The sequence below is a fragment of the Buceros rhinoceros genome, unplaced genomic scaffold (genome assembly GCF_000710305.1).
Source record: "Buceros rhinoceros silvestris isolate BGI_N320 unplaced genomic scaffold, ASM71030v1 scaffold18689, whole genome shotgun sequence".
NCBI lineage: Eukaryota > Metazoa > Chordata > Aves > Bucerotiformes > Bucerotidae > Buceros > Buceros rhinoceros.
Window position 1 is genome coordinate 49,257 of NW_010431103.1, and position 16,311 is coordinate 65,567.

Sequence of the window (16,311 nt, forward strand, 5' to 3'; positions counted from 1 at the left end):
ATGAGCTTGTAATACCCCAGTGACAGGGGTGTACTGGTCACATCAGTTTCAATAATTATAATTACAATGTACTAATGCAACTTAAATAGCAATACAAAATTATTTTCTATATGAATGCTTTTTCAGCACTTAATGCACTTCTGAAGTACTGCTATATTTCTGTATAAAAGGAAATCTGCTCTGATTTTCAGAAGTCAGTTGGAATACTTCTAGTACAAAATAAGAATATCTTACACCAGTAAGCTGTGGGAATGCCATAAAGATCATGCAGGTCATTTCTCATTGGGTTTCTGTAGTTTTTGCATTTTCAGTAGTTAAAGTTTTCATTTCTAAAAGTTAAGGCAGTGCTTCAAGCATCTGAAATATCATAAAGGGCAGATCGTAATACTGAGGAGTTTATTCAATAGATAAGACATCCATGGAGCCTGCTGGCACTCTCTGTGGAACAAACACTCTTTGCAGATGCTTCCATATGGCAAAATGATTTTTCCTGTGTATAACATCCTGAAGTGTGGAAGAACGTTCCTCTCATCTTATAGATAAGAATCCTAAAAAAGGCAATGTTTAAGGGTTTTGTCAAAAGCTACTTAGTAAGAGAGTATGATGTGTGAGACTGTGCCAACCATCCGGACCTAGCTGCCTTTTCAAACAAACTCTCTGAGTCCGGTTGTTCTGGCTGTTAAACTTACTCTGGATCCCTGATCTTCAATTATCTCCTAAGATCCCTGATCCAGTTCTGTTTCCTTGTCTGTGAAAGAGGGAGACTCCTGTGATTGTTTGCTTTATTTTTTGAGGTAATTGTAAATACAGTTATATATATAACCGTATAATGACCCCTCCCCATATAACTCTCTCCACACACATACTGAGTGAAAAAGTAAAAATCCATCAAATAAATTAGATTTGAATTGATTTGGGAAACTTTCTGTAATAAACACAAAATTTTGCAATTCTTTCCTGCGTCCATTGATTGAGCTGCTTAAAATTTTACTGCAATTCTAGGAAAAAAAGAACTTTGATCAAAAATTTGAATATTGAAATATTGAAGTTCACATGCAACTCCAGTGAAAATATTATGATCTGGCAGGTCTGTATTTGTTTATAACTAGAAAATTCATGTGTGTTGTGTTGTGGATAGCAGATACTACGAAAGTTACAGTTACAGTTAGCGTGGAAAAGTGAGAAGTTAGCCAGGGCTTTTGTGGACTGCTTTTAAATTCTTACCACAGCCAAAATGTGTTCCTTTTCTCCAAAGTTAAAGAACACCAGGAAGAATCCATCTGAAGAAGATTTAAACCACAGATAGATTTGTTTTTCTTATCTTATTTAAGAACTATATTTAAGGTGCAGGATAGTTGGAGTACTTCTAGAAAGAAATATGAGATGTGGCAAAGCTAACTTAATCCTGGTTTGATATAAATCCCCTGGGTTGCGCTTCACCCACCCAGTTTGCCTGGAGCAGAGGTTATGCTGTAGAACGATTCCGGGTGTTTAAAGCTGTGGTGTGTTGGTCTGCTGGCATGAGGATTTCGAACCTGAAATATCGTCTGAGAAAATACTGTTTGTTTGCATCATAAGGCCTGTTTGAATCTTTGTATCATACTGAGAATTAGCTTTTATGATGTTGGACAATGGTTTATGTTTCTTAGAAGCACTTTCCAATGGGACTTGCTTGGGTTTTTTAATAGCAGCACTGATGATTTGTTTTAATGCTCTTGATGCTTGTATACCACAACTGTTGAAAATATAATTCACTATCAAGTTAAGTGTGAAACAGTAGCATAAAAATAGGGAAAAAAATAAAGAAAAATGCTGTATCTGGGGTTTTGGCATTTGGACTCTTCTGCCATACTTAATTTAGTCTAAATTTGGCAAACTTCAACTTAAGCATCCTCTTAAAATTGAACCACTAGGCTTCTTTACAGTAATGGCGACAAATAACCTTGTCCAGGGTGGGGAGATGCAGTTCTTACTGGTTATGTTCTTTTAAATGTGCTTATGTTCTTAAAAAAAAAAAAAAAGCTAATGAACAGTAATTTTTCGTATAGACACCAATACATAGCACAACCAACGATATTTGTATCTTTATTGTTGGCTGTGCTGCAGTTAGCCTGACTCCGTGCATGTAAATTCTAAGTTAGTACATTGGAGCTGTAGCTTGTGTACGATACCATTCTTCAACTATCCTTTGGAAAGGATCTCCCCATCTTTGCAGTGTGATCACAGCACAGGAACTTAGCAGAACCTGGGAATAATGGCAGTATTTAACAATTCAAAACCTTAAATGACTGGTAAAATTAGGCTGTGTCCAAGCTGTTACAAATTTGGGGGTACCTGTATGAAATATGAGTTCCCTGGGTATCTGTGAAACTTCCAGAAACCCAGATAATCAGATAAACCCAGAAATCAGATAAGCATGTACAAATCTTCATGTCAGTCTTCTGGCTAATTCTGGTTTCTTAGGTAAAACATGCTTTAAAGCAACTGGCAGAACACCCAAAAATAGATTCTTTATGCTATGGGGAACCTGGATACTTCTCTGCTAGCTTTGCCTCCAGTCAGTAAAACACAAAAGATGTGAGAAATTTTGCCTTTGGAGAGCCTAAGTCATTAAATCTAGATAACCTTCATTTGGATACAGCGAGTTATGAATCTTGGCCACAGGGCTTTAGAAGCAGCTGTTGAGTGGGTCTGAAATCACTCAGCTTTTCTGGTCATTTGGCTTTTTTAGCTGAGGTACCACTTGTTCTTTGTCCCTGTCCAGGGCCAAACGGCTTCCTTTGGCTTTGGAAGCCAGTTTCAGGCTCGAAATTACAAACCCTGTGGGTTGTAGGTAAAAGCTGCAAAAGCTTCCCTGCAGTTACAGGCATTTGCAAAATTCTAGACCATTTCAGTTGTTATATTTGGAGATGAGACATCAATAATACATGGTTTCATTAAAAAACAATGTGCTTTAATGTCATTGCACTGAGTTATTTTGGGTGATTCAAGTGACCCCATTTGAAATATAACAGATTAAACTATGCCTCTGTGTATTCAACTGCAGAGATTTGCACCATGTACCTGGAAGGAAAACTGTTTCTTACAGACCTTTACGTTTTGTTATTCCTGTTCATAAATGCAAACGTATGCATTTAGGATCCCAATAAAGCTCACTGGAGCTGTAACATAAGGATCCTCTTTTAGTTCCTGCCCGCTGGAACGCCAAAGCTATACACAAATACCACTTCTCCTTTTCTGTGGTTTATTTGTGTTGTTTTTTTGAGATGATCTTGTTTGAAAACAGAAGGTTGGCACATGAGAAAGGAAGTGCAGGAGCGTGTGAAGCAGTGGGATGCTGGGCAGGAGGGGTCCTGCTCTCTCCCAGACCCGCAGTGCAGTGCACTGCTCTGCACAGTGCTCGTGCGTACCGTAGTATTACCCCTGCAGGCTCTTGTGAGCAGCCTTGGCAGTCGCTCCTAACTCTGTCTGATTGGCGCTGCCAGCTTCCTGGTCTTACGAAAAGCTTTCCCTAAGTGCACGGTTTCTCATCTCGAGCTCTGCTGAGAAGAGTGGCATGCAGAAGTGACTGCTTTGGTGTGTTTGATGCACCAGTTTCTAGTGTTATGCTCACTGAAGGGTGGCAGCGAAGGCTGGTTGAATATAGAAGATATTTCAGGAACTGTTAGAGCCCAGGCATCATTTTTTTTCTGAAGTCAGATTTACCCTCAGTGCGGGAGTGTCTCTATAATTCAGTGTTTGCTTTGTTTTTTTATTTTACTGGTATGATCTTGAGGGCTGTCTACTGCGTATTGTAGAGAAAGCTGGTTCACTGTTTTTCCACATGGATAATTTTTTTTCATAATTCATTAGGTTTTACCTTGTTTTTTGTTTCGTAGTTCAGGATTGTGCAGTCCTGCTCAGCTGCCCAGTCTGTTCTGTTCATTTGTGGGACATGCCAGTGGACGGGTGGGTGCTCTTTTAGTATAAATGGAAAGATGAAAGCAAATTAAACAGAAGTGAATCTGGAGACTAAGTAAGCTCTAGGACTGGGCTGCTTTGCTGTCGTTTGAGATTGCTAGCGTTGGTGGGCACCATGGCATAATGCATAATTACTATGGGAAAACTACATCCGGACTGACTGCGTGAAAGCCAAGACAGTGAATATTTAACCCCTGAAGTGGGAGTCTTCTGACCTTTTACCATGAGGTACTGATGCAGCAACAAGACAAATACAATCATAAAACATGTAAGCAAAAGGAATTAAGGGAGAACTGATTAATTCTTTACAAGAACCACAAAAAATAGGTTTTTAAAAAATTCTGAAGTTGAAGCATTGAAAAATGATAGAAAATGATAGGAAGATAGAAAGTCTTGAAGTCAGAGATAGTAATAAATTTTCTTTTTTTGCTAACACGTCAGCAAACTGGAAAGAATTGTTTGAATTAAGCTCAAAAGAAAACTTTTGCACAAAGCCCTGAAATTCCACTGTTTCATAAGAAATTCCATCAGAAATGAGGAAAATCTAAAGAAGGGCAATGAAGCTGGTGAACGGTCTAGAGCACAAGTCCTATGAGGTACAGCTGGGGAAGAGGGGCTGTTTAGCCTGGAGAAAAGGAGACTCCAGGGAGAACTTTGTGCGCTCTACAGCTACCTAAAAGGAGGTTGTAGCGAGGTGGGGGTTGGTCTCTTCTCCCAAGTAGCTAGTGATAGGACAAGAGGAAACAGCCTCAAGTTGCACCAAGGGAGGTTTAGCCTGGATATTAGTAAATATTTCTTCACTAAAAGAGTTGCCAAGCCCTGGCCCAGGCTGCCCAGGGCACTGGTGGAGTCCCCATCCCCGGAGGTATTTAAAATACATGTAGATGTGGTGCTGAGGGACATGGTTTAGTGGTGACCAGGCAGTGCTGTATTGACGGTTGGACTTGATGATCTTAAAGGTCTCGTTCAACCAAAATGATTCTGTGATTCTATGAAAATCTTCAACTGATATACACTGTTGTAGTTCACTGAAGTTAATGTAGTTATGGAAGTTTGCAGCTGCTAAAGATTTGACTATTACAATAGATGAAAACAAACAGACAAACACTATTTTGTAAAATAGTAAAAGACAAGGAAATAAAGCTATTCCTGGAAAGCTTTACCGCTAGCCGAATTTGTTGCCAGGCTGAATCTGCAAAGAGTTTTTTGGATACCTTGAGGATTTGTTAGTGAACAATAAAAGTAAATTGTTGATAATAGTAGAGTCAGTCGTTTATGCCAGGGATTGGAGTCTTTTTAAAAAAATGAAGAAGTTAAAGCTGGTTAATAGTTCTGGTGGGATTGCACTTTCTTTTGGAAGGAAGGGAGTAGTAAATCCTAGGTTCCTTAGCTTTGTTGCTTTTGTATGCGTTTAGAAGCCGGAAGTTCCAGCCCTGCCTGTAGTGCAGGGGATAGGAGGGGCAGACTGGAAGATACAGTTACTGCTCTCAGGTGTATAGAAATTGTACAGAAAAGTTCAGAAATTGGAGAAGCAAGCAGCTCAGGAAGAGTAGTTTCTTGGCCTGACAGTCATGCCCCAGGCAGTGGCAGAGCTGAGGACATGATGTTTGGCTCCTTGAGAGCCTCGTTCGCCAAGTCACATCGCACAGCTGAGTCTTCCCCAGGCACAGAGGTCTCCTAGTACTGTGCTGCAGTTCGTTCTGCACAGTCACTGTGACATCTTTCAAGCAGATGGAAAAATGAATCCTCTTAGAGACTGCTTTACAAATTGGTCATAAATTCTAAAGAGATCAAGATGCAGGTTTAATATACATTAAACTTATGCTTCCACTTGGTAGATACGTAACATAATGGTACAATGGTATTGACCAGAAATAAAGGTCTTTACCATGTGGATGCAATTCTAAACTGGGAAAATGAGCTGAACATTTTGTGTAGATAGGGTTGGTACAGTTTAGCCAGTGACTTTGGGATAGACATACGGGTGCAGAAACCTGACACTGATGGATAGCAGGGGATCTGCCTATGTAGATTAGATATCTGGCAGATATATGTCTGAGATACTGGATGTTTAGCAGCCATTTCTAGCTACTGTGCTGATTGCAGAAATATTGGGTATGTGCCTAAAAGACTTTGAAGTTTGCTGCACTAGAATTTCGGGGAGGGGAGAAGGTGCCCGGGGAAATGTGGTTGTACCTGTTGGTCCTGGTCAGTAAGGTTTTTTACAAGTATTAACGATATGATGTCTGCTCTTTGCCTTCAGTTGTTGTGAGGGATGTTTTAGAAAGTCTTAATCATTTGGTTTTCTCTTCTTGGAATGCATTTATTTTGAAATATTTATTGTAACATTAGCTTTGATGTTTTACCAACATCGGGCAATGGAAACAGACTGTATTTCAGTGTCACTTCTGATTCAGCACAACTTCCAGTTCCTCTTGCTTGTGACTCTGTGCAACCTGTAAGATATTCATGGTAATATTATAGAGATAAACCCAACACTTCCAGCGGTATTCAAATTGCCTACCTGATTTCTGCTAAGTACAGGCCATGTGCTTTGAAGCTGTGATGTTTTATGTGCTGACATCCAGGTGTGTCTTTCAAAAAGACTAATTTCAAAGCAAACATGTTGAAATGATTGTCGCATCAAGAGGAGCTGCCCAAAAATAGTTTTCCCCTCTCTGAGAAGGTAAGAGGAGATTCTTATGACAGAGGGAGGAGCTGTTTGTATGTACCATCTCTCATTTGTCGTCAGACTCATCCCAAAGGTTTCTGTTTGGGAGAAATAGAGGCAAAGCTAATTTCCTGTCCTATTTCTTGCTTCCTGTGTGTGCAAAAAGGTACCAATGTGCACTCCCAATGCAGAGAAGGAAAATGAGTGGCCCAGGGTCACTGTGGGGTCCTGCCTCACCAGGAATACATTTTAGATGGATTTAACCTGACTAGAGGCTGAAGAGTTAAAGTGGAGTGCTTTTGTAGGGTTAGAGCTTTGGTCATATGATTTTTCTGAGGCACATGGAAATGAATAAACCCTTTATTTTGTTGAGGGCATGATGGGAAACAGGCTGTTTTTCTTTATAGAGAGTGGGTGAAGGAATTACAGCAAAGTCTGACCTATTGGTTGGCAGACTTCACAAATCGATGTTGCTGTGCAGGTGGAGGCAGCAGTAGATTTGTGTCTTACTGTGCTGGCTCTATTTTTAGTTTCTGACTGCTTGCAAGTTCCGTTCACAAATGTTGGGAAAATGCATTAGGATTATCTGCTTTGTTGTAGAGGTAATAAAATGCTGTCCAATTTAGCCAATAAAGCAGCTAAAAGTAGGCTCCCACTGTCATGGCAGTGTGGCTGCTGAATGTATACAGTGACTCCACAGGATTTTTTAAGCTGCCTGCTCTGTTCTTTCCTCATTGCTTGTTTCCCAGCATTGCTCTGATTCAATAGCAGATGAGGAATTGCTGGGGTGTTTTACATCAGAGGCTCATCTGGGATTAAGTGAAAATGTGTGTTGAGAAGAAAGGTGAGGGTTCAGCAAAAGCACTATGGTCTCTTCCTGCAGTGCTCTGGAGCATGGCAGTGATACTGGAGACGTAAGGACACTGGATATTCCTTTACCCAGAGGTCTCAAGTTCTTGGATGCTAAGAAGTACCCCCCTAAAAGTCTGTTCAGCTTCAGTACCTAGAATGGGAGCCAGTCCTTGTCTTTAAAGGATGTGGTCAGCCTGTGGCCACCTGTATTGGTTGGCACCATGTCAGCCAGTATTACAATTGCTTTCTCTGCCGTGGATCCTAGACTCATGGACAAGCATCCCATTTAATCTAGAGTCTCTCACTGGTGAGCTTTATGACTGTACTTGTCAACTAGAATTGTTAATGTGCCTAAGTCAGGGCTGAAGGTGCTTTAACATCGTTACTTGACTCTGAAAGAAAGACAAGTGTGTTATTTTTTCCTTTAGAAAACTGGTTCGTAAATAAATAACTTAAAAATACATCTTTCCAGTGCTTAACTGATCATTACTACTTTTTATTATGGCATTTTGCCACTAGAAGTTAATGTCGTAGGATTCCAGTCCTTGGAAAGTCTTTCCTGCAGTCATATTCACTAGTTAGCAAAAAGGTTTAGGCAGACTTGTGATGCTGTTAGTCAATACTTGTTTTTCATTTCTGTTTCAGGTAGCTCAGGCCAAACAGATTGTTGTTAGTGCTGTGTCTGCATTAGACTGGGGGAAAAAGCTGGCAATTTAGTAAAAACTGAGGAGCTAATGCCACTACAGAGACAGGCCAGAAATAGGAGTAGAAGTGTGGCTTTGAACTGCATCATGCGAAAGCAGTAATGACAGGAACATTGCAAGCTTGTGTGTACCTGTGAATGCCCGTATTTTTTTTTGATGCATCTTCTGCCGTTTTGAAACTGTACGCCTCTAAGGAGGCATTCCGTGAAAATTTTGTAGGTAATATATTATCATGCAGTGAAGTGTTCAAATTTGCAGCTGGATCCCTGCAAGCTTGAGTCAGCTGGTCAAATGTAACTCCTGCCAGCCAAGTCTGACCAAGAAATAGAGCCTCTTTTTTCACTTAGGAGATGAAGTGTAAGAAATCGTAGTGTAACAAAGGGAGATGTAAATTCACAGTAACTGTTTCAATACTCTTCAACTTTGAGAGAATGGGAATCTGGAGATGAACCTGATGACTTTTCTTTGTGTTTTGGTCAACTGCGGTGATAAAGTCCAAATATTTGCCATACCCAGCATGCTTGTGGCTGCAGCTAGGTCTTAGATCAATAAGGAAAGGGATATTTTTCCCAAGATTTTAATTTCTTTTTATCTAGTGCCACAGAACTGCAGCTCGCTGTTACTGAAAAGAACAGTCAAACCATAGTGGCTCTGTTCTGCCAAGCTGTTCTAATGAATACTGCAATACTGAAAATTAGGTGAGATTGACAAAGTCATTGATGAGGTGTGTGGGGTTTTTTTAGTTGAAGTATTTTTATAAAAATGTATTTTTCTTAGTAGGTTAGCTGATGTCTGTTCATAAAGAAGTACTGTTGCTGTTTGAAAGAACCGAAAGGCAGCAAAAGCAACAATTTGCTCTCAGAGGAGGTTTGTCTCCTTGGACAGGTAAACAAAGAAAGCCGAAGCGTTGAGCTGCAAATGAATGGAGGGCTTAACACGCGACTCATGGCTGCAGGCAAAGAAGCAGCAGGCTTGAATAGGGGAGAATGAAGATTAATTTAATTCGACACAATGAAAACCACAAATCATCATAGATAGACAGGACAGAAAGAGGGAGAGAACAGCCATCTTAAATACATAAATATATATACCTTCCTTCCACTCCACCCCACTTACCATGAACCCTCACACATGGTCTGTGCCAGGGGTGGTGGGGAAAACAGGAACAGAAAGGTGCAGTCCTTTTAACCCCTTGCGTTAAATTCCAAGTTGATTTTTGGGACCAACTTCCTTTTGCATACGTAGTCTCTCTTGCTCCCATAGGAGACAGCTCAGCATGGCTGTTTTCCACTCCATGGCGGGGGGGTGTGTGTGCATCCCTCAGACTAGTGGCTCCAGTTCTGCACTCAGCCTGGCTGCAAAACTTGAGTCACCAGGTTTTCAGGGGGCATTCTGGGTCTCTCTCCTCAATCCACCGGCGCCTTCATTCTCGGCACTTTGACCTTTTTTCTTCTCCCTCGCCAGCAGCTACTCTCCGTGCAGGCTTGGGGGGGAACTCCAGGTTTCCTGCCTTCCGGTGCCCTTTCTTTCCAACCCTGCCAGTAATTAGCAAAGTAAAAAGTCTACTTGCTGCATGGAAGACCTTTACTGTCCCAGTGTAGTGAAGATAAGCTCTCGTTGCTGAGGTGACTGCTTCAGGGGTTCTCTCTTTCTGAACCGACAGTGCGCCAAAAGAAGCGCACAACGTGATCAGCAATTTTCATAGTGTTATTCAAGGAGGTGTTGACTGACATGGCTTGGGCTGCATTTCATAATGCCGGTTACAGGGGCCGGTACCCCTTCCCTCGTGCTACTTGAGCACTCCATAACAAAGGCGGCAAAACCTCCTTTCTTGCCCAAACAAGGGGTGTGTGTGGTGTGTGTGCAGCCCCCTTCCTTCCCCCACAGCCAAAATCCTAAACCACAACAAGTAGTAAAATTAATCTTTTTAGCCTTTATCCCAAGCCCACTTAATACTGGAACTAGAGCAGGGGAGCACAGGTTCGCTTAGTCCTGTTTCTCACTGGCCGGTTTATGAAACACAGCCGGAAGGCTGGAGCTGCACGGTGCTCAAGAGCTTGGCATGGCCATGGTGTTGCTGTTAGCCTCTGAGAGTTGCAGCATGATGAAGTCCCATCAGGTGGTGGCCTCTTCCGTTGTGGCCTGCTTCTTCCTTGGTTTTCTTCTGGGTTGCTGGAAGGTGTGTTTCCTTGCACAGTACCTCATAGGACTGTGAGATGATAGAATTAGATTCATGGAGTAAAATGATAAACATGGTAGTTTTTTGCTAGATATTAGCCTGTTTTTAAAGCCTTGTGTACGTTTTAGAGGCAGTGTGCCATCAAAATCAGAGCCAGTCAAAATGTTTCCTGCTAATGCTTTTTCCATTGGAAATCACTGCTCGGATGGGATTTGAAGTATGTCCTGGGGCTGTGTGAGTTATCCTTAGCTTTTTGTCAAAAAGGTGGCAGTCTAGAAGCCTGGACGGGCCTGCATATTTGTCTGGCAGCTGGTTCGGGTGGACTTTTGAGCCTAGCTGGAGCAAGGATCACTTGGAGACGTGAAATTTTCTGAGAGTTTGAAATTGTGGTTTCAATGTATTTTTACTCATATCTAAAATGCAGCGTGTTTCATAAACAGACTGTTTCTGAATGCTATGCTAACGTCTGCCCCATTACAGTTTGGGAAGAAAGAAAAAGATTTAAAGTTATTCTAAATGGTATTTTCTTTCCTTTAGCTGTCTCCGTAATGAGATACAGTGCCTCATCATTTGGATTTGCAGTAAGTAGAGATACAATTTAAATATTCTTTCCTAATTTTTAATGGGCTTTTTCTGAACATGCAATACTGTATTTTTGCTTATTGTAAGTTCATGGCAAGGTGTGCAAAGTCAGTGATGGATTAGAAAAATTATTGTGGAAGTAATTTCTTGGAAAGGGTAGTAAAGATAATTTCATTATTTTTTCTGTTTCTGACTACTCAGCCTTAGATTTGATTTTATATCAATGTTTATATCTCATAATTGATAGATATTATCCACCCGATATGGTTTTCTTCTACAGAATCTCCCAGCCTAATCAGTTCTGTTGTTGAACTTGAGCCAAATGCTGAAGTTCCCTTCTGAACTTTTCCTATCGAAGCCTATGGTAAAAACTCCTACTGACTTTGGGATGACAGCTTTCCTCTCTAGAGCTGCCGTGACTTTCCTCATTAGTGGCAGAGCAAAAAATTCTTAACGACAAGCAGACTCATTTCAAATAATTTGGCTTTTGCCTTCAAATGTGAAGGTTAGATTGACTCTGTAGAGAGCTTGGCTTGAGCATGAAAGTTCTTACAGTGGGACAAGCTTGGTTTTTGGTCTTACCTGATGTATCTTCATTAACTGAAAATACAAATGTGGCAATTCTGCCGGGGATACAGAATAATACGAAAACTGGATACAATGGGATTTTGAAAAAAATATTTGCTTGGTTTCGAACTAATCTTTCTCCTGCAGAAAATTTAGTGACTTTGCACAGAAAGGAATGCTTGAGAGATGTTTTCAAACACCTCTGGTTTTTCAGAGTCTTTGCATAAGAATCACATTTGTATTTTAACTCTTGTGGTGCCACAGTGGCAGATTGTGATGGTTTGGTTTTTATCCTTAAGGTCTCTGCAGGTGATGGTTTACAAATAAGAAGTTTTTAATACCTTAATTGACTTCCTGAGCTCTGAAGTGTATCATTGTGCGATAATACATGGCAAAAAATATGAAGATCAATTTAATAAATGTAAATCCTGCTTTCATTAAAATGATTTGAAGCTGCACAGCAGGGATAGTAAATGCATTACTGTTAGTACATGGTACATTTAATGGCCCACAAAACAATTGACTCTGTATCTCTTTCAGTTTGATGCTACCCTGGATGTTTTGTCATCGGCGATAGTTTTGTGGCGTTACAGCAACGCAGCTGCTGTGCATTCTGCGCACAGGGAGTACCTGTAAGTACACTTAATTATTTTTGGCTTTGGTAGAGGCCTGCAGAGCTTTTGCTGTCAAGCTGGGATGCTACAGATTCCAGAGCTTTGACAAAAAATATTTTGTCATGTCAGCAATTATTCTTTCCTTCTGCCAACTTACTGCTTGGTCCCAAACACACAACCTTTCCTTAGGCAAACCTCCCTGTGACTGTAGATTTCTGTTTCTTTTTAGCCAAGGTAATGTAATTGTTAAGGCTGTGTGATTTTTCTTCCTTTCAGCCTTTGTATCAAATGAACCGTATTTGCAATCTGTAATGGATTTGTAAATCTTTTATTTTGTGTCTTACTACATTATTTTAACTAGAGAATGTTTTTAAAATTGATGCTTGTATTATATTTATGCTTCCCTTAAGATCAGAATGGGAACTCCTTCTCTTTGAGTGTAAATTGCTGCAAGTGATATTGTTAGAAGTTGAGATTACAGGACATTTGATAAGATCAAGACTGTATTAGTGATATGATAGTAGGGTGACACAGTTTATTATAACTGCTGTACAGAGAAAACCCCCCTTTTTATTGCAGAAATATAGCTGTTTTGGTAAGAGTGTATCGATACTTGCACGTCATCTTTATGGAAAGAAGTATGTGCTTGCAAAGTAAACGTATTAGATGCTTGCTATATAGATCCTATGGAAAAGAAGCCTTTAATTTGCAGTGCAGTGTTTATCACAGCGGAAATTCATACTCTACTTCATTGTGCGTTGTGCAGCATTTCTGTTTACAATGCATGTGGTGGCTGAGAAGATCAGGAGGAAACTGGCTCAAGAACTGTTCCAGCTAGCTCATAAAGAGGGCTTTAACCTCCTACTCAATTTCTGAGTACATCTAGGTGGAGAATTGCGATTTGCTTATCTGCTTTGGTTCTGCGCTGCTATTGCTAGCGTTATCCCATCTGGCTTGTTTGAAGACAGTTCAATTATCCCCTGGAATGGACTAAAATTTTACTATAAAGGGGTATAAGATAGTTTTTGTTCTGAAACACCTCAAAGTTCCTTCTACCAGAAGGAAAGCCTGATGAAACTGAGCTTTTACATAACTGGTAGCATCAAGTGAAAAAAAAAATAAAGCCACACAGAGGGGACCATAACTTGTCTTCAGAGTCCTTTCTTAAAAACAAATAAAACAGTAAGCGGTATTTTTACATGCATTAACTCAGGCTCATGCAACAGCTTGCCAGCACTGTGAGTTCCTTTCTGGCAGGGCTCCCTTCATAACAGTTTGGAATAAAAGGCCATAGAAGATTGATGTGGCATTGATTCATAAAAATAAATGCAGAAATATGTGATTAAAATTAGTCTTCCCGCACAAATTTGGAGATCTTAGCAGACATTTGCTGAGTATCTTGCTTTTGTGGGCGTCCACAGAGACTCCTGACAACATTCAATTAACATATTTTTGAAATCTCCTTCTGTTGAGCTTTTTCAAGTGAACCTTATGAAGTCCTTTGTAGAGCAAGTAAATCCCAATACAAAAGAGGAATCAGCATATCCCTATGGCTAAGGTGAAGTGAACAAAGTAGCAAACATATTTACCTGCTTTTTGTGCTCATTTTTAATTTGCTTTCATATAATCCCTCTGCTTTACATAAGGCTAAATTAAGTCAAAGAGTTACTTGCCATGCCCTCTAGTTGAAGACAGCGAAGGTTACACAATGAGATCAGTACCGAGTGAAAGAATGTTGCCATATGCTGGGAATATGAATCACTGGATAGGCAGTCTGGTTATCCCTCCGTTTTTAGAACTGACAGGAGAATCATCATAGTACTGACAAGCAAAGAGATGGTTGCGTCTCTTAGGGCAGTTCTTACTGTGTCAGATTTTTGAGGGAGACACATTTCTAATTCCCTGTTGTGTTTATCCCCTACTTGAACGACTGCATGTAATTATTTTTCCTCTATGCCGGGAAAACCTTGCATGACTCCTCCTCGCTGCTTCCTTAGCTTGTAAATAATCTACACCTGGTCTTTCACAGTCCCTGTTTTTTGAGCGCCAGTGCCTCCGTGGGGAAGTCTGCTCTCAGACTGCTGCACGTCTTGGTGCAAAGCCATGTGGGTGTTTAACTCACGCTGTGTGTTATTCCTGTTTCGGCATGTGCAGCCGTGCTTTGCCTTAGCGCAGGAGCCTCTGTGAAGCTCTGGGTTTCTGCAAAAGCATTGTTACTGTTCACTAGAGTAAGGTGCACCAGGGTGACTTCAGTTTAGCTCCTTGACAAAGGGCAAGTGGAATTGCCAATTATTTATGTATTGTAAATTTATAAAACTTCATGTTTTGTAAACTTGATGGCATGAGATTGATCCAAAATCTGTTGAAATTAATGGAAAGCCTTTCATGGAAGGGCTGCGTTGGGTCCAATTATAACTCTTGGACATTGTGGCGAGAGAACATAAAGATAGAATGAAAAACAAAACCCCAGCAAAAGGCACAGCGAATGCAGCCTGACTCATGATGTGCTATGAATTAAATACTCAGAATAAAATACTAAGATGTAAAAGAACTGCGTAATCTTACTTAACACGTAGCCATATGGAAGTTAGAGATGAAGCATTTCATGGGCTGGCACTCAGGATGAACAGTACAAAACTGCTTGCTGTGCCAAGTTCTGCTAAGCTGCACCAATGCATTTCCATTTGACTTCAGGGGGATTGCAGGGCTGAAACTACCCTGAAAATTGGTCCTGCTGTGTTTAACTCAGTTTAATGGGTTTCATTTTTACTACACTGATTTCTCTCATTGTCTGGGGCAAAATGAGAAGGTACTTTTTCAGTGTACGTGTACAAGTGACATGTACAAGTTATTCAGTGTACATCTTTGTTGATTCTCATGGTGGCTCACGTGTAGTAACTGCAAAATATATTTTAAGTTACCTCTGTGATTTGCCCTTCTTGAAAATTCTTTGATATCGATGAAAAGCTGAACCTGGCAGGATTTTCAAGTGTTCTATTGATGAGAATTTTTCTGAAGTCATTGTGAAAAGAAATATCTGGTTATGTTCAAAGTATGTCTTAAATTATGAAGATAATATGATGAATTTTTAATGCTTTATTTTTAAATATATCAAGTGGCCTTGAAAATATAATAAATATTCACCTAGATCAGGTATAAAGCACTGTTAGATTGTAGGCCGTATGAAACGTTGCTTGATTCTGCCTAGCTGGCTCATTAATGAAAGAGTATGTAGGAGTGGGATGAATATCTGATGTGTTTGTTACTGGTACTTTTTTGGATAGTTTTGCACTTCACCATCTTTCTGTTTTGGCACTCAAATAAGAGGGTAAAATCAGGCTACTACATTTTCATGTATTTTAGAAAGGTGGTTGAAAGAATTTTAAGTCTTGAGGCAATAAAAGAATTGAGAAGGACTGCAGATATCTGGGAAGAGAGTCAGAGTACATAGTTTGTGAGTGCTTGATCTGCTCAGCATGATCTCCTGGGTTTGCAAGTTAACACACAGAAAACTTAGAGGTGATGAATGAGTCATCAACAAAGTAATGATCGAGAAGTCCAAGAAAGAAGAGTGCGTGAAATAACCTGAGAAGTAATTTTGACTCTCAACAGAAGATGAAAATTTATGACCAAACCAAAATTCTTCAATTTGCTTCAGAAGAGGAGAAAATAAGAGGAAGGATCTAGCTGATACTCTGGTGTAGCTGATAAACCAGAGACTCTAATAATATAGTAGACCCACTGCCTGTGCCCTTTGGGCCAGGTGCAGCTTATGACTTCATGGAAAGAGTTTTGTGCAGTGCTGTGTCGTAGAAGTTTTTCATGTGCGTAAATAAACCTAATAGCAGTAGAAGCAGTTTCTTAATAGAAGACTGAAGTGTTAGGGACCTGGAAACCTTGAACTAGTAACTAGCTATACAGTCAAAGGGAAGCTCTTTGATCTGTAAAATTCAGGAATGAAGGGCTTGGATTGGAGTTCTGGAACTGTGTGTGAGTAGAAAGTGGGAAATTCCACTAAAAACGGAAAGATCAAGCAAGCAGCATAACAAACTTCAGGCACACAGCCTTGTGAAAGACCTGTAAAAGATGGAGCTCTTTATGTATAGTTAGTTGGAAAGATCTCAAAACTGTGAACAAAGGAAACCTCCCTTCTTTGCTTCCCTCTGGTCAGGGAAACAGGAC

At 40.3% G+C, this 16,311-nt stretch overlaps 1 protein-coding gene across 1 annotated transcript in view; it reads left to right on the forward strand.

Moving 5' to 3' along the window:
* The window catches only part of LOC104499762 (transmembrane protein 163-like), a gene marked incomplete at its 3' end in the record, with an annotated part of 76,498 nt that overhangs the window by 47,070 nt on the left and 13,117 nt on the right, over positions 1–16,311 (forward strand). Inside the window, exons 3-4 of the mRNA XM_010143315.1 lie at positions 10,904–10,947; positions 12,056–12,147. Of these exons, the coding sequence (XP_010141617.1) occupies positions 10,904–10,947; positions 12,056–12,147 (136 nt within the window). The remainder of the gene's footprint in view (positions 1–10,903; positions 10,948–12,055; positions 12,148–16,311) is intronic.